We start from the raw sequence: 24,868 nt of genomic DNA, 5'->3' as shown, positions 1-24,868 counted from the left end.
GTACACAAAGTATTGTGTCATGGTCAAATAATAATTGAATCGAATATTCTTCCACTTGGAGAGTTAACAGAAGAAGCCCAGGAAGCGAGGAATCGAGATTTTAAGCATGTTCAACTATTCAGCTCAAGAAAATGCTCCAGGCAATCACAGAATGAAGATATTTTTAATAGTTTACTTCTATCTTCTGATCCTGTTCTTTCAACTATGCGAAAAAGATGGATTTGTTATGAAACTCTATCATCTCAAAACAAGGAAGATTTAAAGGACTTATATTACCTTCTGGATATGTATACCGATATGACAGATTATTTTATAGAAAATAAGTAGTGTTAGGAATTAACTATATAAGTAGGTTGTAAGAATTAATTGTATTATGTTTAAGATAAACAGTTCAAATAAAAAAAGCTATTATACTAACTGATGATATTGTATTAAATTGTGTTTTATATTTCGGTGGGCGGGAAAGGTAATTTGTGTGGGGTGATTTAGGTGTTGTTGTGCGTGGCTCATAATAAAATTATAATTTTTTTTATTTTATATACAATATTATAATAAAATAATTAACTAAATAATTTTTAAAAATTGTCCAAATATTTTATTCAACACCAAATGTATGTTCTGTCATACTTAATACTAAAATATGAAAAAGATGAAATTAAAGGACACAGGTTTAAATGAACATATTTTTGAATGTAATTGAGATATTGGCTTGAAATTTTTTGTAAAGGGTCGAGAATTTCCATATCTAACTAAAAAATGATATTAAGGGATAAATATGGACTAAATTGTTGTAGCTATCTGCGATCCTATTAAAATTTTGATATAAATCATAGTTTTAGAAATTAAACAAATATGTAATATATGACAAAATCTTTATTTATGAACAAAACTCAATGAAATTTTCAACGCTTGTTAAATTTGTCATTTCAAATAAGAAAATGCAAAAAAATTGAAAAGGTCAAAGGGCATCCCGCAATTCCCAAAAATAGGAATGAAAATCCCAAAAATGGGATTTTTTACTTTTTTGCCCATAGGGTCCACATTTCTTTCAGGGCTGGGAAAATACTTTTGGAGTAAATAGAAAACATATTGAGGTTTCCAAAACTGCTTTCAGTTTTCTGATCCCAGCTTTGGGATTTTAGAACATGTCGCCCAAAGTTGAAGTTTTGATAAAAAATAGGTCATATTCGGAAGGACGCAGTGGCAACATTTTCAAAAAATAGGACAAGTTTTTTACGCCAAAGCGTTCTGCGTAAAGATACCTTTTAGAAAACTATAAAATTGTTATATGTTCTTAATAAAAATTTTAATTTATTAATAAAAGAGTTAAGACACATTTTTGGCAAAAAAACGCCAAAAATCTAAAATTTTTTGAATTTTTAGATTAAAAAACGTATATTTTTGGATCTGTAAACGATATTGATCTGAAATTTTTTGTATATTATTGGAAATTTTGTTGTCTAACTAACAAGAAAAAACTGAGTCCATTTGGTCCAAAATTACGCCCGGTATTCAAAAAAAGGCGGACCAAGGTATGGTAAATTTTGTATCACTAAATTTTTAAATGCCTATAACTCGGATATTATAAGAGATAAGTAGTATGTCCAAGCATGTTTTTTCAAGATCTCGTCGAGCGCTTTCACAAAATATAAAAATCTTTGTATTTGGGTGAAAAACAAAAAAATGGCACGAGTTTAAAAATTTTACATGTCGTAGGTACCCTACTTTGAGCCGCCACAGCGCCGTCCCTGGGGCATCTGCATGGTTCATCTTCAAAGCTTAAACTCAAATACTCCTTGGCTACGCTCACGCCAAATTTTATCCCGATCGGATCAGCCGTTTAGAAATGCCAGTGTATCGTTATTCCTGGAAATTGTGATAGCGAAAACGATATCATAATTTTATGGAAAAACGATATCATAAGGAAAGGTATCATTTAGTATATAAATACTATATTTCTCGATACGAGAACGACTATCACTTATGATAGTTTTTATCACCTAAGTGATATCGTTTCGATATCGTTATAATATCGTTTGGTTTATTGGGTGTTGCATACCTAGAGAGTTTCCTGGATCGGTTAGAAAAGGCGTAAAATTGCAGACATGAAGGCGAATATTTAGGATAATAATATGGAGGAATACTATTCTGACAACGAAACGGCAGCAAGGAACTGGGTGAGGCGGCGAAATAATAGACTGATCATAACCATTTTTAATAGGATTCGTCCTTGGGACAACAGAAAATCATGTACCAAATTTCATTGAATTATCTTCAAAATTGCGACCTGTAGTTTGATTACCATGTTTACATGGACGGACAGACGGACGGACATAGCTAAATTGACTCAGAAAATGATTGTAAGCCGATTGGTATACTTTAAGGTGGGTATAAGACCAATATTATTGTGCGTTACAAACATCAGCTCAAACCCAACATACCCTTCCCACTAAAGTGGTGTAGGGTATATTTATAGTCCACCTAACATGTAGATTTTGGTATCAAGATGGATAGGATGTTCTCGTTGGCATCCACACTCACTCTGTACACTTGTGTGCGGAGACTTTAATACTAAGTCTGTGTCCCTGGACTCAAAAACTGAACTGTATTAATTGAATTGGATGATGTAACATGTCCTCTAATGAGAAATACACCATTAAAATTGGTGGGATGAAGAGGCGAAAAGACTATTCCGAGTGAGAAATGCAGCTAGTAGAAAATATCACCATACGCGTAGGTTTATCGATGGCGAAAATTTGTAAGCAGAATCCGCACTTAAAAAGTAGTTTGAAGAAGAAAGCTTTTGATGATCTCTTACGAATTTATCCAGACCGAATGATTAGATTATGTCCAATTTTGAAACCGGGTAAGGACCCCGAAGTCATTGGTAACTATAGACCTATATGACTACGTACAAGCGAGAGTACTTAAAACTTTGGAGAATATGATTAAACTGTCGTTGGAGGAATTTATTGATGAGAATAATATTTTACCATCAAGATAATATGCATTCAAAAGGAAATACTCAACCGGGCCAATTACGTACAATATTTCCCCGGGAGTTTATTCCCTTTTGCATGCTTTATGTATAGGAGAGGGAGTAGACTCCCTGGGAGTTTATTATTCAGAATAGGCCTGAACATCTCAGTGTATCAACGACCTGATAAATACATTGTATACACATAATCAATCTAGCCTCCAAGTAGTGGTAGCTTGCCTAGATGTAGAAAAAGCTTACGATAGAACGTATGTTACGCAACTGTGTGCAAAACTGGGTCGAATAGGAATCAACCCCCATGTTACAAATTGGCTAAGAACTTATTTGCTGAACAGATCCTTAATATTAGGCAGACAATCGGTGCAAACCAGTAATAGATTGGCTCAGAGTAGTACTTTCTCACCCACATTTGTCAACATTTTTACAGTAGAGTTACACTCCATTAATTCGGAAAACTATATAGTATACTATATAAAACTATATAGTATACCAATTTGCTGACGTTTTTTTTATAGTCTGCTTTGACAGTACTTTTGAAAAGACAAAGGAAATACTCGGGGAGAATTTGGTGAAATTTGATGAATTGTGTAGGGATCATAAGGTCTCATTTAAATCCATCAAATCCAACTCCATACACTTTAATAACTGGCCGGAGAATTTGGATATTTCTATCAACTCACAGAATATTCCACAGGTGGATTCCATACGGTATCTAGGGAGGATTTTTTCGACTAATAACTTCCCCATGAAGCATGTATATCACGTTGTTGGAAAAGTTAACTTACAATCTCCCATTGGCTGAATCATTATTGAACTCTGAAGGTGTAATCAATACCAGTGTCTCACAGTGTATCGGTATGATAGGATATTTAGGGATATGGGCAGGTGCAAAATCCTGTTCTGAACTGATAATGTTTCCGGATTTTACGGTTTCCTTTGCTACCGATAAAAAACTTTCGTCTATGTTTGCGGAACTACTGGCCAGTGATAAGGCTACAGGGGAGGCCTGCAGATCGACTACACATTCACCAGTGCTATGGTCACTATCTGACGAAATATGCCATATTGAATAAATTTTCTGGAAGGAAAGGCAAGATGAGTATGACTTCAGAAATTTAAACAAGTAAGAAGACTATATTCTTAATCTTACATGTATACATATATACCCTTCACCAAAGTGTGTTTAAAAAATATTTTTTTATTTCGCTACAGTACGAAAAGTGACAATTTGCACCTTTCACTAGTTATGTTACCGCATTTCCAACTAACTAGTTACCACTGGTAAATAAAGTGGTCGATATTTTGTCTAAACGTTCACTACATTTCACCATTCTAATCAGTAATTCACATTTGATAAAATTTCGCATGCATTTTAAATAAATTAAATGTCTTAAAAATGTCACTTTGATAATCACATGTAGTGCTTAAAATAACCACATGGCACAGTTCTGACGAAATGTAATGCTGAAAGTATCCCTTTGCATTTAATGGCGGAGAAAATTATTACAAAAATTACATGCTCTTCATAACAACAATTAGAGCTTCGTACGAACAAGCGATCAATAGCTCAGTGCTTGGAGAATTTGAACTAGTGATATTAATGGAAACATGTTATGCATAAGGTGTCAATCGGCCACTTGCGGTGACATCCCCATGTTAAATTCAACAGTAAATAACATTGCTAGTGGGTTGACAATTCACTAGTTGTAGTTCTTAGTGGCTATTGATATCGCCATTGTCGAACTAGTTCTAGTTTAATTAGTTTTAATTAGATTTTAACAATATTTTAGTTACTGTAAACATTTTCATGTTCCAGGCAATTATAAATTTGAGTATAATTCACTGAATCATAATTATTTTTACAAGAACTAATATGTATGTAGTATGCGTGTATGTAGATATTAAAGAATAAAAATTTGAAAGGACATTTTTGGCATTTCATTATCCTGACTGTATAAAATAAAAATAATACAAAATACTTCTCAACTCTTCTTGTTCTTCTGACATCAAATTTGTAGAAGTATTTAAAAATATTTTTTGAAAAATTTACTTCTTTAAAACGTTGAAGACATTTAAAAAGGACACAGGAACACGAAATAAAAAACTTAAAACGCATTTTTTTCTGCGTTTGAAATCCTCCCTTAAAAAACTATGTTTTAGAACTTAAAATATTACTACACTGAATCTAACAGTTTCGAGTAATTCACTATTTTGCTTAACACTTATTTGATCAAACTTAAAACAAACATTTTTTCAAATAATATTTTTTTAATAAACTTTTAATAGTATTGTACTTACAATACGCTTCTAGCGAAAATACTTACATATATTTCATATTTTGTCCATGAATGATCGGCCAAAAAAAAAAAATATGAGATGACAAAATTATATAGCTAGTTTTAAAAAATTAAACTTTATAAATATCGAAAATTCAAAAATATGATTTAATAAGCCTCGTAAATACGCATCGTTTAATATATATATCATCAAGGAAATCTTTATTAGAAGCACCAATTAGCAAAGAGTCTTAACAAAGAGACCCTACAAAGGTGGTGCCACAAATACGGGAACTTTTGGAAGATGGGGTATTTATAATAAAGCTTACTAAAGTAGAAGACGAGCACGTATCGCATTTGCATATGTTTGTCATTTTTTGAGGAAAACAAAGAGCTTAATAGTTGCAATTTTGGCCAACTATTAAGTAAAAACTATATTATTACAAATTGCTGCTTAATTTTTATATTATATTAATATTATTTCCGAGTTCCTAGTAAGTTATTGCTGATAACTTACTACACGAAAATAAATCCAGAAATCTAGGAATAAAACTTATCCAAAAATTAACAATTTTTTAAACACAAAAAAATAGATATACATTTTGTAAAATTAATATTCTTTAAGGATTAATGGGTATACATATATCGACTATTTGGTATAAAGTATGATTAATATATGAGTAAAATCAAATATTTTTAAGAATCGATGAAACTGAATTAAAATGCCTCGTATTTGCGTTAATCTTTTAAAATGAGTAAATGTTTTGATATATTTCGGTATAATATACCAAAACTCATGTACATATGTCCATAATTTCAGACCACTAGCTTATTATCTCTCAACTTTATGAACATTTAAAATTTTAAAAATTCAAAAAATGCTTCGAAATTTATCAGAGTTTTTTCATAAATTTCAAAACTGTACTCTTAGTTCATAACTTACAGAGCCATCCTTTATAAACAAGAGTCACAAGACTTTGGACATTCAAAAATCCTTATAATAATTTCATTAATACTTTTAGGTGCACATACATATATACGGTTGTAAACAAATTTTGCGATTTTTTATTTTTGTTAGTTTTTTGAATAGTCCATGTGTTCACATTAATTAAATTTAAGTAACGGTATTTAATAGGTGTAGTAATTTCACGCAATTTAAGTTATATCTTGTGGATGTCAGAGATCTAAGGACAGAGCAGGACCTTTACAAACTTGCCAAGAATATGCGAAATTTGTTTAAAAAAGTGACATTTTTAAATGTGACATTCATTGTTATTTACGAATACAGTTGTAATATCGCGTAAATTGAATCTCCGAGTCAAATGCGCATTAAAATATTTGCAAATGCGAACTTTTTATGATCATTTTAAAATTTTTGCAAAATTTAAAATTCTTTTTCTTTGTATTTTTTACTAAAGACGCGATCCAAAAATTTTGTAATTTTTTGCAGTACATTATATTGATGGATTAAATAGATATTGCGAAAGAAAAATTAAATTTCTTCTTTTATAGCGGCCCTAGCAGCGTTTATCTGAAAAAACATTTTGCTTTCAGACAACTATAGCGATATATGATTTGCGTAAATATTAATGTCAAATAAAAGCTTTCTTTTTGCATTATGCCAAAATTCGGTGCGCATTAAAATATGTTAAGGATATAGAATTTCATGACCTGAATACAGATTTCATAACCTCAAAAATAGATTCACATATATAGCAAAATTTTTAGCAATTTAAGCACATTCACTATGAATTCATACATAATAATGACATATAACTAAAATTATGTTTTCAAATGCGGAAATTTTTTTTTTGCAAAACTAAACCAAGTAAGAAATTAAAGTCGGGCGAGGCCGACCAAATAATACCCTACACCAGCTACAAAAATAAAATGTCATTTAGTTTTCATAATAAAGCATTTAATTTGAATTGTATCTTGTCTCAGATATAGTTAAGCCATTTATTGTTGAATAAAATTGTGGAGATTTAAGTCAAATTTTGAAGTGGGCTTTGTATAAGTGCTATGGTCAAATGAGACCCTATAATTATAAAATTCATGAGAGTCATCAAGGCTAGTATAGAACATAATTAAACAAAATTATGAACTTGAAATCCCTATTCGTAGGGTTCAGTTGTATGGTTGCTAGGTGAAATCATGGACCGATGTTAACCATTTTAAATAGGCTTTGTCTCCGGTACCATAGAAGATTATTTGCCAAGTTTCATTGAATTATCATCAAAATTGCGACCTGTAGTTTGATTACAAGGTTTACAAGCCCTATTCAAGCCCTACCCGCTAAAGTGGTGTAGGGTATAAAAATATTAATATTGTACTTTGATTCAATATAAAAATATACTAGAAAGCTACTTCAAATGCCTATATTTTTCAAACCGACTGAGATATTAACTTAGTTCATTTTGCAATGCATTGAAAATCATCTCTAATTTTTTCGAATTTTCTTTATTTGCAAAATTTCGAGTTTGGAAAGAAAATAAAAATATTTTTTTTTAATTATCAGCGTATTTTCTGAAATATTGCGATCACTATTTTAACAAACCGCTATAACTTTTGCGCGCATCATTGAATATAATTAACATTTTCATATTTATCATGTTTAATTATTATCCAATTCAACCACTAAATAGGGTTATTGTCAGATAACTTCTAAGAAATTTCATCAATATCCATCATCAAATTAACAAGAGCATATTTCTTCAAGAACATCATCAATATCCATCATCAAATTAACAAGAGCATATTTCTTCAAGAACATAAAATATTCACAATTTTGATTTCGGAAATTTGATTAGAAATAACTTTCTGTGGACTCGGAAATAAGAATCTCAATTTACTTGATCAAAATTAAGCAACAAATTTGTAATAATATCTTTTTTAGTTAATTACACTGGTCTGCACTGAAATCCTCCCTTAAAAAGACTATGTTATAGAACTAAAAATATTGCCACACTGAATCTAACAAATTCACTATTTTGCTTAACCCTTATGGGATCAAACTTAAATCTCAAGCATTTTTTCAAAAAATATTTTTTTAATAAACTTTTAATAGTATAGTACTTACAAAATCGAAAGTATAAGACTACAAATTTTTGAATGAGAGATAATGAGATATTTGTTTAATACTGTTGGATACGCTTCTAGCAAAAATACATATATTTCATATTTTGTCCATGAATGATCGGCAAAAAAATAATTTTATGATGACAAAATTATATAGCTAGTTTTACAAAATTAAACGTTTTTTATTTTTTTTTTGAAAATTTGTGGATTTATAAATATCGAAAATTCAAAAATATGATTTAATAAGCCTCGTAAATACTCATCGTTTGATATATATATCATTAAGGAAATCTTCATTAGAAGCACCAATTAGCAAAGAGTCTTAACAAAGATGCCCTACAAAGGTATGGACACAAATACGGGAACTTTTGGAAGATGGGGTATTTAGAATAAAGCTTACGTATCGCATTTGCATATGGTTGTCATTTTTTGAGGAAAACAAAGAGCTAGAAACTATAAAGAAAAAATTAAAGGACTGCCTTTTGCATATCGACATTTTAAATGAAATATGTCACTACAACTTAATTTTTTGGACTCACACCAGAGCTACAAGCCGAGACGGCTCAAATCGGCGGCGGCTGGCCGCCGGTAATATTTAACAAGTCGCGCCGCCGCCGACTTCTTTCGGCTCAAAAGCTAAGCCGGCTTAAACGTAGCCGCTGATAAAGATTGGATTCGCACATGTCTTTCAGAAAAAAATTTCACCAATTTGAACAGAGTTGCCACTATTTTAAATTCTTATGGCAAATTCAAAAGAGTTGCCACACAATATTGTGCTAATATTAAAATAGTGATAACTACTATAACAATGTCCATTTTCTGCAGAAAAAACTTATATAGAGACAGGTTTCTATATAACAGACTATTATACAGAGATTTTTCAATATAATAAACGCTTATAAGGTCAATTTCTGAAGAAAAAGTTAAATTGAGCCGACAATTTAGCCGCCGCCGATATTTTCTATAATAAGCCGCCGCCGCCGACCTAAAATGGTTGCGCCGCCGATCATTGTGCATCGGCTTGTATCTCTGACTCACACTTTTCCTGAAAATCTGGGTTCCACCAACAGATATTATAAAAAGGAAGATGATACAACGGAAAATGGTCAGGCATGCTTGCGGATTTTTGTTGACCTATTTGCCGTGAAACATCAATGAATAGAAAAACAAATGCAAAGTAATAATGAAATCCAGACATCCTTGTAGTAAATTTTACATGTTTTAGTTGTTGTTTTTGTCAATTTTTCACATTTTGAAATTATGCTTTAAATTTATAACAAAAATATTGATTTTTTTTGCGAAAAAAGTAGACGTGATAAAATCTTTTGTTACCACACCTGGATTCAGGAGCAATAAATCTATCTGCCACTAAATTGAAAGGAGCGCAAAAAAACCTTTTTGCAGACCAGTGTTATTGCATGTTTAATTCTTATACTATATACCCAGTAAAAACTTTAATTACATTGTTAGGGGTTAAAATGTTAAAATTTACTTACACAATAGCATTTTAAGTCATTATTTTAATACGGTGATGCCATTGGAGGCAAGTCTTACCGCAAACGATTACAAGTAACACTGTGCAACAAGAAAATCTTTCCCGAATGACACCAGCAGGAAATGAGAGTAGACTATCATTAGACCAAAAAACCCAAAGGGTTTAAAAAAGTTAGCTTGTGTTTTTAATTTATAGGCATTTAAAGTTTTGCAATTTTGTGAAAAATTGTCCCATATGTGTATTTTATATGTATATAATCCAATGAAAAAAAACAGGTCTATATATAAATTTATAAATGTTTATATTTTGTGGGCTTTAATTTCCTTTCTATTTTAATAGTTGTTAGTAGATGCTCTACTAGAAATTTTCAAATTTTATTTGATTTATAAAAAAATAAAATTAAAAATTTTAAAATATGTACGGAAGCAAAATAGATTAGTTTACTAAAATTAGATTTTCTGTGGATACCTTCATGGTCCAACATTGATTTGTTTTGATATCATAATTTTAGTAAAGGAATAATGAAATTGGGAGATACCTTTTTTAAGATATCCTTGACACAAGAACATTTTTTCATGTCAATATCCTTATTGTAAAACCATAATATTTCAAATAAAGTATTGTCAAACTACAACACATAAGCATTAATTACAGTCTAAAATTATTAAAATCGGATAAATATGTTAGAATATATACAATACAGTGATGCCAAGTGTAGGGATTTTTCCCTTTTTGTAGGGAATTTTTTCAAAAATTTCACGTGTAGGGAAAAAGGGAAAGATTTCTTACTATTGTAAAATCGTAGGGATTTTTCAATTTCATAGTTTTTAACAACTAAAAATATACTCTTTCATGTATTAAACGTTGTAATTAAAAATGAAATCAGTTTTAAGTGTATCGTTAGTAAAAATTCCGCTTGTAATTTCTACAATATATGTACGTACATATCGCTACAAGACTGGCATAATCCAAAATTCGGGTTTCTTGAACTGAGGTCTACAAAACATGCGTCATACTAAAATTTTTCATATAGATTTATCAAATTTCAAATATGTCTATTATTTTCGATGTGAAATCGATTTTTTGTAAACGTAAAAACTAAAACCCACGTTTTCGTGAATATTAGACAACTAAAAATTTAATTTCAATTTAGATGAGAAACATATTAACCTCAACTATCTGAATCTGGATTTTTAAAATCCCTTGATTTGTTTAAAAGTTATTAAAAAAATTGTTAAATGTCATTAAATATTCATATCCATTTTTCTTGAAACGACTTTTTGGATTATGCCAAACCTGCAGGGCGATATATTCTGACTCCTTATAGATAGAGTAGTCGGGGGCTTAATGCAGTAACTCAGGATTGAAAACATGAATTTAATGTTCTGAAAATTTATAAAAGTAAACCGCAAAAAGTAAACGCAAAAGTAAACCTTATTCAAAATAATTATTTTATGAAATTTTTTTTGTTGGAGGTACATAAAATAAATTTTTAACATCGAATCGTGATACTGCCATAAATCTTTCAATTTTCTTGTTTTTTTTTAATCTTAACTGAAGAGTCAGGGTTGGAATATTTGTATGATGTAAAATTAAATGAAAAAAAAAATTAAAATTTAAATTCTAGAAATTTCATTCCTAAAAATTAAAAAAAATACATATATACATACATATGTATATTATAAAACGGAGCTAATATTTTAGTTTTTTATGTTATTTTTGTATTTTTTTAAGATAAACTTTGAAAAAATGGAAAAAAACTAGTGTAGGGAAAAATGTAGGGAAAATAAAAATTGAGTGTAGGGAAAAAAGGGATTTTTTCTCATAAGCGTAGGGATTTCTGGAAAAAATCTCCTGGCATCACTGATACAATATCAAATCTAATCCTTTTTAGAAAAACCTTTAGAAATATGAACTTTGAACCTCGTTAAAACCAAACCGCAACTGATTTCGAAATTTTGGAGAACTTTAAATTGAAAAGAAGGTTTGTACCAGAGTTTAAATATTAGTAGATGCTTTTATATTTTTATTTTTGACTTTGCAATAAATATGCATTTACCTCATATTTAAAAATATGCATATTTAAAAAATGGTTCTGTTCAAAATATTTCTAGTATTTTTGCTAAAAATATTTACCCATACAAACTATTGCATATTACAGCTTACAGACAAATATAAAATGTTTTCACTTACAATATATTACGCAGCAACTCGCTAACATATTTATAATACCCACATATATTTCATATGGCTTGCCTATAATATTAAAATATTTTCCTACACAAATTATTCGCAGTCAACAATATTGAAGCCATGCGAGCAGTAATATACGAACATGAAATGTACGCAAGCAGAGCATATATGTGCCGACGAAAACACGAAACAAAACGATAGTCGCGACTATCAGGTTACAATATTTTTACTATCAAACTTAAATATTATTTACTATAGGAAATGACTTATGGTCTAAAATTTAACATTTCATGTTGAACTTGAAAAATTATAAAATATGAAAAATGTATGCAAGATATAACCAAATTTTATTTAGAAAATAATTGAAAACGTTTATATCTATGTATGTTTTATGTATATTATGGGAAAAATGTATGCATGAAATAACCAAATTTTAATTAGAAAATTTTTGTATTGAATTATTGAATGTATGTATTTATTAAATTTATGTTTAATTTTTATGTGGAGTATTAAAATGTATGTATTTGTATTGATTGTAATATAATTAGAAAAAAATTATATAAATACTTAGAGGATCATATGAATGTAAAAATATATTCAAATATGTATATATGTAAAAAATTGTTTTTACAGGCTATATTTAAACATATTGTTTGTAACAGGATGACAATAAGTTTGTAAACAGGTAGTAATGCATTAGTAGTGTCTATGAAATGATCAATAATGAAGGAAATTATAGGTATTTTAGAAATTTGTAACAGGATAGCAAAAAATTAAGAGGGGACATAAAAACATAAAAATTTGTTTTTGTAATTTTACATTGTGAAAGGTTAAAACAACAAAAATGTATGAGTGTATTACATACATATACAAGTATGTTTTTCATATGCATGTGTCACATTTCTATAAATTATTATTACATACACTCAATTATCTTACAATAATGAATGAACAGGCGCGAAGAAAAAAATATATAGGTGTTAATAAATTTGCATATGCCATTGCCAACCTTTTGAATTTGCATGAGAGAGACTAAATAATAATGATATTTCTTTCCTCTTCTCCCCACCACAAATTCAAGTAAAGCAAAAAAAAGGATCTTGCGTAAACCATCGTTAAGGAATGTGCGTAAAATGATAAAGTAGGAAGAGAATTTCTACTACAGGTCATTTTTATGACGAATGTATTTTTGCATCACACGTACATATCTTCTTCCCTCCACCAATTCAGGGAAAAAATGACCTATCGTAATCCACCGTTATGGAATGTGCGTGAAAAGTAGGAAAGAAAAGTGCTGTTACAGGTCATTTTTATGACGAATGTGTTTTTTGTTATTGTTTCACACATACTTACATACATACATATGTATGTATATACAAAACCAGATATAAATGGTGTTGCATATTTGAATATATTTTTACATTCATATGATCCTCTAAGTATTTATATAATTTTTTTCTAATTATATTACAATCAATACAAATACATACATTTTAATACTCCACATAAAAATTAAACATAAATTTAATAAATACATACATTCAATAATTCAATTCAAAAATTTTCTAATTAAAATTTGGTTATTTCATGCATACATTTTTCCCATAATATACATAAAACATACATAGATATAAACGTTTTCAATTATTTTCTAAATAAAATTTGGTTATATCTTGCATACATTTTTCACATTTTATAATTTTTCAAGTTCAACATGAAATGTTAAATTTTAGACCATAAGTCATTTCCTATAGTAAATAATATTTAAGTTTGATAGTAAAAATATTGTAACCTGATAGTCGCGACTATCGTTTTGTTTCGTGTTTTCGTCGGCACATATATGCTCTGCTTGCGTACATTTCATGTTCGTATATTACTGCTTGCATGGCTTCAATATTGTTGACTTCGAATAATTTGTGTAGGAAAATATTTTAATATTATAGGCAAGCCATATGAAATATATGTGGGTATTATAAATATGTTAGCGAGTTGCTGCGTAATATATTGTATGTGAAAACATTTTATATTTGTCTGTAAGCTGTAATATGCAATAGTTTGTATGGGTAAATATTTTTAGCAAATATACTCGAAATATTTCGAATGGTAGCAATTAAATATATTATATTCATAAAATATATTTATATTTTAATATTACATACGTATGCATAGGAGAAAATATGCATTTTGGTTACTAATATATTAGTAATTTTAATCACTGGTTTGTACCGAATTTCATCAAAATCAGAGAGGGCAATGCTCAAAATTCTTTTGATATTACATATGAGAAAATTTTCCTAAAAAAACTAAGTTTAAAATGCCTATAAATTAACAATACGAGCTAACTTTTTAAAACTCTTTGGGGAATTGGGTATATAAATTGTCTACTTTCATTTCCCGTTGTTGGGAAAGATTCGAAGACCTGAAATTTGTTGCGTAGTTTAATTAGAAAAATTTTTAATGTTTTAAAATGGAGTCTTGGATATTCTGTTAAAATAAAAAATACGTATTAGCACATTTATGAATCTTGTAAGGGTAAAAATAATTTTTTTTGCAAAATTTTTCAAAACTAAAAAAAATGTTTTATATTTTATGTTTTTTATGTTTTATATCTACTTTTATGTATCTTCAGAATCACGAAATTCTCTGGAGAAATTTTAAAAACTCAAAATTTTTTTTGAGACAAATTAAGTTTTGTCTTTTTGGAAAGACAATTTTGTAGACATTATGATTTTGCCATAATATGGTGCAAAAATTAATCATTTCATGTATTTCAATTGGACTCGAAATTTTCTCCTTTTGGCAACTTTTGTATTCGGCATTTCGATTCTAAGCTCCGTCACAAAAAAAACAACTTAAAAAAACGTAGATACGATCGTAATGCAGAATGCACACAATCCTATATCATTGAAATAAAATGGAATTGCTTCTTCTTTTCCTTACATATAATTTCAGAAGTTGATCCGTGAGAAAAGCTTATTTCTACCCACCTTAATATGTATATTCATTTCAATTTCAAAAAAGTGTTTTTTTGTTTTTTTTTTGTTGAGAAAAAGGAAAAAGCCTAATTTTAGTTATAACCATAATATCCCACATAATTAATTCATTATATCTATTCCAGGTACGACTAAGTGTTTTAACTGCTCCTAAATTGAATACTGAGCTAGTAGAAATAAAAAAATCCTTGGGATTAACCCTTATTAAGTTCGAAGATGCTATTATAGAATTTGATAAGTTTTCGGATAGACATCATTTTGAAACATTAGAAGTCTATGGGAAGGCACTTAAAGCTCATTATATGAATCAGTTAAAGTGGCATGCTGCATCTATTCTAGGAAGTGTTGATTTTTTGGGAAATCCGTTGGGATTTGCAAATGATTTATCGGAAGGAGTATCTGGCCTCATTTTTGAGGGATCAGTCAAAAGTTTGGTTAAAAATGTTACACATGGTATATCAAACTCCACTGCAAAGTTAACGGAAACTTTATCAGATAGCCTTGGAAGAGTCGTTTTAGATGAACACGATAATGAAACAAGACAAAAAATTTTGGAAGTAGCACATCCTACATCGGGAGGTCATTTAGCTGCTGGTTTAAAAGGTTTTGGGTTTGGATTACTTGGTGGAGTCACGAGCATTGTTCGACATACTTATGTTGGTGCTCAGTCTGATGGTCTTCCTGGATTTTTTAGTGGTCTCGGCAAAGGCATTGTGGGTACGGTTACCAAACCGTTGATTGGTGTTCTGGATTTAGCATCTGAAACTGCTACCGCTGTGAGAGAAACAAGTAGAGGTTCACACCATTATCTACCAGATCGTAAGCGTTTGCCAAGATGCGTAACTGGAGCACCGGGTGGACTTTTACCTTTCTATTCCTATCGACAAAGTAAAGGTCAGCAGTATCTTTATATAATAAATCGACGAAATTTTGGAGAAAAGCTTATATTTTATGAGCCAAATCTTTGCAATGATAAAGAAGCGCAATTAAGACTTTTGGTATCGACAGAATATGTGAGAATTTTTTCAAGATGCGAAGAGGATCCTGCTATTATGTTTGAATGTCATTTAAGTGAAGTCCTATCCTGTCATCCAATTACAACTAACACGACTATATCAAGCAAAGTACTACCTAATTATTATATTGAGATATCAACAAATGTACCAAAGATTACAAGGCCAAGAGTCAGATGTCAAACTGAAGATATTGCTGAAAGAGCCTCAAGATGTGTAAGTACCTATTTATTATTTATTTATTTCAATTATTTTGCTACACACAGAAAAAAATCATTGTAAAAACGGCGAAACAAGGTTGAATCAACATTTCTCAACTATAATTTTGCTTTATAGGTATTTCATGTTAATTCAACATGATTTTAGAATAAACCAAAAATAAAATTTTTCACTTTAAAACAATTAGAAATCATGTTAAAACAAAGTGGCATCATGTTGAAATAACTGTAAGATTATATTTAATTCAACATTGTTCACGTTATGATTTTCACGTAGAATCAACATGATTTTCATGTTGAATTTACTATGTATAAAAACCCTTTAAATCAAAATGATGCTCATGTTAAAATGAAATGTTTTCATGTTATTTTAACATGAAATCAGTGTCATTTTAACAGAGCGATAAAAATTACAGTTCGTTGATAAAGAACTTTTAATTTTACTGAATATTTTTTCCCTAGTAAAAAATATCAAACATGTGTTCACAACATATGGTTTATTAATGAATATGTAAATAAACCAAAGAAAATTTGGTAAGTTTTACATTTTTAGAAAGAAATATATAAATTAATAACACACAAATATTAAAAAAATATTTGTAATTAGATTTAGTCTAATTTTATTTATCATCAATTAGTTTTTAAAAGAGTTTGTTTATTGTGATAAATCAATAAATATTGACAATCTAGCGTTTTTAAAACAATATAGAGGGTCTTTCTCTTAGCGATTTTGTGTAAATTTTTATTTAATAATATGTTTGTAACACGAAGTATTAAAACAATTATATATTTTTAATGATATTATGTGTTAACTTTAAATAACCTTTTATTTATAAGAAATATCATATTTTGTTTGTTGTTTGTTTTTGGTGTTTTGTTAGCGATTGAGATTTCAATGGCATTACTCATCTTTGTTTATAAGACGATTGAGAGTAAATTAAAAATTACTCTCTATCATAAAGATACTGGAATCTATAAATAAAAGGATTCGCTAAAAGTGCCATTTTTGTTTTATTTGATGACAACTTATATCATTTCACAGTTTCGAAGTAAAAAATTCAAAAAATTTTAAAATTTTCATGAATTTTAAGGTAATTTTAGAACATAACATTTTATAATTTATTTGATAGGGACGTTGATTTTAATTGTAGGGGTGTAAAATTTAGCAGGAACTTGTATTTTGATACGGTGCATCATAATCAATCAAAAAGTCGATTTTGATTTTTTTGTAACTTAGGGCTTTTTGGATTTTATATGACAATATGTTTATTATGTAGTAAATAAAACAACTCCGTTGTTTATTTTCAAAAATTTCAAGAAACACGATTTTTATGGCGATTTTAATTTGTTAAATTAATTTAATTTGAGAGTTTTTATCGGATTTTTCTGATTTAAACCCCAATTTATAACTATGGATGAGCTCTTTCATTCTAATACAATTTTTATATTAAAAAGTTTAAAATAGTGCATTTTTTAAAGAAATGCACTTTTTGAATGCATTTTTAAAATTGTTCTCCCTGTTGAAAAAGTTTTAAAAGTGCATAAATCGATTATTTGAAGTTTTTTATTCAAAATATAAAAATATTTTGCTGTGACGTGCATTACATCTATTTTTGTCGATTTTTAAAAATGTTTTATATCCGAAAATTTCTTAATTTTATTGATATTTTATGCATTTAACAGAATTTAAAACTGCTACAAAAACATTACTGATTTGAATTGGGATGTAAATATTTAAATTCGATTACAACTAATGCACTCTTTCATAAAATTTAATTTCTAAAAAATATTTGTTAAGATAAATGCATTTTTAATGCAAATGCATATTGGGTGTATTTTCTACATTTTCCTCCATGTTAAACATATCTTATAAGTGCATTATTGATAAATTTATATAAAATACAAAATTATATATTTTTTATGGACATTTGAACTGACTTAAACTAAAAATGCATTTATCTTAAAAAATATTATTTAAAAATGCATTTTTATGAAAGTGCACATTAGTTGTAATTGAATTTAAATATTTGCATCCCAATTCATATCAGTAATGTATTTTAAGCAGTTTTAAATTCTGTTAAATGCATAAAATATAAAGAATATTTAAAAATTTTCCCATACAAAATATTAAAAAAAAGATGTAATGCGCGTTACAACAAAATATTTTTATATTTTGCATAAAAAGCTTCAAATAATCGATATATGCACTTTTAAAACTTTTTCAACAGGGAGAACGATTTCAAAAATGCATTTCTTTAAAAAATGCATTATTTTTAACTTTTTAATATAAAAATTATATTAGAATGAAAAAGCTAATCCATAGTAATAGATTGGGGTTTTAAACAAAAAAAAATCCAGCTTTCAAAGTTTTATACCTTTCTGATTTTTTGTAGCTTTCGAATAAATTAAAATCGCTATAAAAAGCGAGTCTTTTGGAATTTTAAAGAATTTAAAATTGATATGTCTTATGTGTCTAATAGAGTATGTCTTAACAAAAAATTAAAGAAATCTGAAGGCCATGGAATTTATGATATAGGAGTAATAAAATATTAAATTTTATAAAATAACACAGCAATATTAAAAATGAACAAAAAACCTAAAAAAGCAAAATACTTTATTGACCTAATAAATTAGGTAGGTAGGTAGGTTGATAGGAGGATGTATACTACATCAAATCCGAAGATTGATGTAGTATCATGTAAAAAAAGGGAACTGAATGAATTATTTTTCAGTGTTCATAAACTCAGTTTCCTGAACGTAATTCCTAAGAATCTTCCAATCAGTGTTAGACAGGAATGTTATTTCCGGAATAACATCACTTCCAAGATACCTGGATCTAACTTCGACGAATGCCTGGCATTGGCAAAGAAAGTGCTCCAGAGTTTCGCGGTCTTCTCCACATGCCCTACATTCGTCTGAATCCGCACGACCAATTTTGCATAGATTTGCTCGTAATCCTGTGTGTCCACTCAGAATACGTACCATCATACTAACTTCAGACTTGCTCATTTTGAGGGGATTTTTCTTCTTGCTCTCATCAGGGTCACCCCATAGGATCTCCATGGTTTTAGCCACTGTTTTATTATTCCAAGAGGCCTTATGGTATTCTCTCACCCATATTTTTAGTTCAGCTTTTGTTTCGTCGAATGGTTTCGCGTTTGTCAGGTTAAGTGTGTCGAGCTCCCTACCCTTTAAAGCTATTACATTCGCCCTTTCGTTACCGACTACTCCCGAGTTGGCTGGTACCCATATGATGTCAACCTTACCTCTGGGAGAGTATTCTGTTAAAGCTTTCTTACAATCCAATACGGTCTTAGATTTAGTTCTATCGCCTAATATCGCCCTAATTGCCTTCTGGCTATCGGTAAATACATATATTAAGCGCTGTGAGTGCAATATTTATCCAATTTACGCATATTGCTCGTACTTCTGCCTGGAAGCTTGTGTTATGACTTGATAAACGGTGGTATATTTCTGTTTCTGGGTCTTCAATATAGAACCCCAGACCCACTTTGCCCCCCAATTTAGAGCCATCCGTGTAACAACGGATACCTACTGGTATTTGCTCTAATGTTCCGCTTGACCAAGACATTCTATCTGGGATCAGCGTTTCAAAGTTTCCGACATATTCTGTGTCTGGTATACGATCAGGCACGTTCCAATGTGTCCAGTATACATTGATGACGTGTCCTATAACCGCTTTTGGCCAGTTCGCCTAAAGTAAAGAGCCGTTCGGCTGTAAGCGCCGCCTCATATCTTTAATATGTTTCAATGGGTGGAATATCTAGCAACGTTTCCAGAGCCTTGGTTGAAGTAGTACACATGGCATCACTTATACCCAAGCAGCATGCTGAACTCCCTGTAGTAGTTTGATATTGCACTTTTTGTCTAAAGCAGTCCACCAGATTATTGAAGCATAAGCTAGAATTGGTCTAATTACACTTTTATAAAGCCAATTTGTCATAGTAGTACTAAGACCCCATTTCATGCCTATAGTTCTCCTACATATCGCCCAGCACCGATGTGCCTTGATGATCCTATCCTCTATGTGGTGTCTCCATTTTAATTTCCGGTCGAGGATTACATCTAAGTACTGAACTTTGTCTGTCACTGGTATCTTCTTGCCTAGGAAGCAAGGTTCAGTATACGTAGACATTTTTGTCTTTCTTGTGAAAAGACAGATTTCCGTTTTTGCCGAGTTAACATTTAGGCTTCTCGGTTGAGCCCAGCTCAAGGCCGTATTCAGAGCCTCCTCCATATAATTATATCTAATACTTCTTCTCTGATTCTATTGACGAAGGTAGCTTTATTACCTAAGTTCGATGTGATCAAGTCTTTAGTATTAAGGAAATACATAAGGGCTTGTAACCTGCGATTGGTGTTTGTACTACCCCAAGATACATGGTGAGAGTTGGCATCACAACCTATTACAATTTTTTTACTTTTCCTTTGTGCCTCTTCGACCAGTTTCATCAGCTCCGACGTTGGTGGTAGTGTCGGAGAATCGAAAGGCAGGTAAACAGATGCAAGGTATATGTTGCCACGACCTTGCTTCAGTACCGTTGCATCCGATGTGGATAATCCTATTGAGAGGAGAAAACATAAGTTCTTGTGACATAATTTACATATTCTCGGTCGAGACCCTGTATCAGCGTAGAAAAGTTGGAAATTTACGTGATTTAATCCAGAAACCTTTCGTCCAAGGTTCCTGGATTAAAGCTATATGTATCTTACCCGTGTTAATTTTAGCCATCAGGGCATTGGTAGCCGTCTCGCTCCGATGGAGGTTTATTTGGATAACCTCAATCACTGTCATCCATTTAAACTGTCTTCCAGCGAGTTAGTGATCATATACCAGCTCTTTGGATTTGACTCCTCCAAGTAACCTGAAGTGGCTATTGATGCAGTGGGTACCATTGATGGCACTGCGGTGTCCTTATCTGGCATAGCAAGAGCAGTCTTTTTAATCGACACTTTCCCAATTTTGAACAGCACTGCTATTCTGTCTTCTGGTGAGTGAGTGATTTCCTCCTCGCTTTTAGGATTCGACTCCTCAAAATTACCTGTACTTGCTAATGATGCTTTGTTGTAACAGACCCTCCAATGGGCACCTTCCCTAAAAAATTAACAATACGTTCACATTTTATCAAAAATCTCGTTAATTAATATCACGATTTTACTTTTTATGGTAGAAAATTTAAATGAAAAATATTCTCTAAAAAATACAACAAATTGCTTAATTTTGCTAAAAATAATTGTTCGGATAAAGTTTTTTCTTAAAATTTATAAAATTTTACATAGACAAATGTGTTAATTGATTCACTGTATATACTTACAACAATTTTATTTCACATTCTAAGTGGAAACTATTATTTTGTACTGTGAAAACTGGAATACTTATACATTAAATGTTATAAACCAAGTAAGAATTATATCAATTCATTTTAGTATATTCCAAAACTTGTTTTATTGTTGTATTCCATAAGCTGACATATAAATAAAACTCAAACAAAAAACATTGAACCAATAAAAATATTTAATGAAAATTAAATTTAAAGTGTTTGTTAGAAAATATTTTCCTTCTGTGTGAAAATCAAAAAAAAATCGTTATAAAACCAAATAAAAATATTTATAAAAATCGAAATTAAATTTAAGCAAACGATTGTTAAGAAAAAAATTGTGCATATTTTTTTCTGTGCACAATATTAATTAAGCCATTTTCGACCCCATTTATCATTTTAATTCCTTAAAATATTGTGCCATTAAAATTCTAGAAAAAATTGTTTCAAAATTAGATTTTTTTGAACTGAACTAAAAAACATGCCTCATATGAAAGTCTTTCATATAGTTTTATTACATTTTAAATACGTCTATTAAATTCGTTGCGATTTTCCCTTATTTAATGTTCATTAATCGCTTTTTTAAGGCCAATCTTTAGGTGAAAGATTAGCGATTAAATTAAAATTAATCCTCGAAAGTTGTCTTTGAATACTCAATTAGTTAATTTTGTTTGCAAGTTTAAGCGCCCAATAGAGGTGGTTTAAACTTAAGCATGAAATGCAAAAGTGTAAACAGCTGATGCAAAAAACATTAATATAATTTTTATAAATATAAACATTAAAATGTTCTATTTATTGATTAGTATAAATTATGCACACCCAAAATATATTTTTTTTCGTTTTAAATTTAAGTTTTCATTAATTTTCATATTAAATTTACAATTGTCTTCTTCTTTTTTATAAAACATGCATTGTTTTGATAACAAATAGTGACATTTTCTGTTGTTTTGTATGGCAACACTGCGAAGTTTAATCTTGTACTCAAAAACATCAAAGGGGATTAACATCAGATTAAATATTTGACTAGATTAACTAATCTGATTATTAATTGTTTATAAATATTTTCTAAAAGTTTTAAACAAAATTTTTGTAATTCAATGAAATTTGGTAAATGATCTTCTATTGTCCCAGGGACGGTTCATTATTTCACCTAGCCCCCATACAACTGAGCCCCTGAATAGGGCTTGTAAATCTTGTAATCAAACTACAGGTCGCAATTTTGATGATAATTCAATGAAATTTGGCACGTGATCTTCTATGGTAACATCGGTCCATGATTTCACCTAGCGCCCATACAACTGAACCCTACGAATAGGGATTTCGAGTTCATAATTTTGTTTAATTATGTTCTATACTAGCCTTGATGACTCTCATGAATTTTATAATTATAGGTTCTCATTTGACCATAACCCTTATACAAAGCCCACTTCAAAATTTGACTTAAATGTCAACAATTTTATTCAACAATAAATGGCTTAACTATATCTGAGACAAGATACAATTCAAATTAAATGCTTTATTATGAAAACTAAATTAAATTTTATTTTTGTAACTATAATTTCTTACTTGTTTTTATCGGGTATTTATCATAATCAGCTATAACTTAATTTGTTAAAATAATGTAACAAACGTATTTTTGTATCATACACACACACTAATATTCCAAAAAAAGACAAAAAAATAATGAATGAAAAAACAACAGGGCGATGAACTTTCAAAACGAATTACGAATGTGTCGTAGAAACGGGTTAATTGGCTATCGTCGTTCAGAGGCCGAATTAAGTAATTCAACTGCTCGTGTGAACTTTTTATTAAAGTTTGAGTCACTTTATAACAAATAATAAAAATAATTTTGATTTGTTCTTGATCAGAATAAATAATGGGATATTTTTTATAATTACAGATTAATTACGCTAAAGCTGTCTACGATGAACGGGAACTTTCAGTGGCAACATTTTGAATTTAATCAACATGAATATATGTATTTATAATAAATAAAAGCAATATGAAAACTTTGTATAAAATATTTTATGTAATATATTTGTTATGGTGAAATTAAGAAATAAGATAATTAACAATATAATAAATATTTGTTTAAATAATAATAATACAATCAAATGTACGTAAGTAATTACTTTTATCTATTAACTATCTACATCAAAATAAGATAATGGGAACTTAATTGCCACAATTATTTAGTATACAGTAATGTAATTCCAATAAAATTTAAAATTCTCGATGTACGATTTTTTACATTTACTTATTTTCAGTCTCCGATTTTTTGCATAAATACAAAATTACAAAAATACAAAAAAACTTATTGTATTAATCTATAATTAATGGTTATGTTTTTTCAGTTTGATAATTTTAAAGAAAAACAACCCAGCAAAAACTTACATTCATTGAAAAGTAAGTTTTTTTGCAAGTACAATTCATTACCATGTTTCAGCTGGGTAAAACGGCAAAACTCAAAATAAAGTACTTACGTATATGATTATATGTAAGTCATTATAAGAGTGCTTAAAAGTAATGCAGACTGTAAGTATTAGTCATTGAAAAGTAAGTGGTTATGTAAGTACAAGCCATTACCGAGTTTTTTCTGGAAAGTGTTCTATAAAAATACCAAGCTAAAACTTTCATTGTCATGTAAGGGGTTAAAATGCTAAAATTTACTTACACAATAGCATTTTAAGTCATTATTTTAACACGGCGATGTCATTATAGGTAAGTACTCACCACAATCGCTTACAGGTAATTAGAGAAATCAGTAAATGCAAATCGTGTGAAAAAACTTATACAGCTTCTATACCTTCACGAAGGCTAATGAAAAGTAATGACTTTCTTATAATCTGATATGGAAGTACTTTATTTTCAGCTTTGTCATTTTGTTTGGACATTTTATTTAATTTCGTGTTTAGAACTGTGTTTTACAAAAATGAAAACAAAATTAAATTTGTATGTGAAAGCCATAGCTGTAAATTTTATTCTAAAAATTTTAAAAAATGAATTATTTTTAAAATTTAGTATACTGCGAAAAATTAATTATATTGAATTTTATTTATACTATTTCAAAAAAGATAATAATTACCGTTTATACATTTGGTAAAAAAATAAAAAATATTATTTAAATTAATAGAAGTAAAATATAAACAAATTGTATTTAACAGTTTTCAAAATATTTTTTTTTATATTAAGTAAAATGCATAGTATTTTAAATAAAATAAGAGTTATATAATTTATATTTTTAAAATTGTATTTTTACTGT

The 24,868-nt window shown here is 29.4% G+C and overlaps 1 protein-coding gene across 1 annotated transcript in view; it reads left to right on the top strand.

Annotated features, from left to right (window-relative positions):
- Positions 1-24,490, top strand: part of LOC119599795 (vacuolar protein sorting-associated protein 13D) — a 487,269-nt gene extending 462,779 nt beyond the window's left edge. The window contains exons 10-11 of the mRNA XM_037949667.1: positions 15,159-16,262; positions 23,507-24,490. Coding sequence (XP_037805595.1) covers positions 15,159-16,262; positions 23,507-23,563 — 1,161 coding nt within the window. The 3' untranslated portion in view covers positions 23,564-24,490. The remainder of the gene's footprint in view (positions 1-15,158; positions 16,263-23,506) is intronic.
- Positions 24,491-24,868: the final 378 nt, after the last annotated feature.

This window comes from Lucilia sericata, unplaced genomic scaffold (assembly GCF_015586225.1).
Source record: "Lucilia sericata isolate MDLA Ls3-8-SP2 unplaced genomic scaffold, ASM1558622v1 Contig000088F_arrow, whole genome shotgun sequence".
Classification (NCBI taxonomy): domain Eukaryota; kingdom Metazoa; phylum Arthropoda; class Insecta; order Diptera; family Calliphoridae; genus Lucilia; species Lucilia sericata.
Note: the sequence above shows the minus strand (reverse complement) of the source record. Positions and strands in the feature narration are given on the sequence as shown.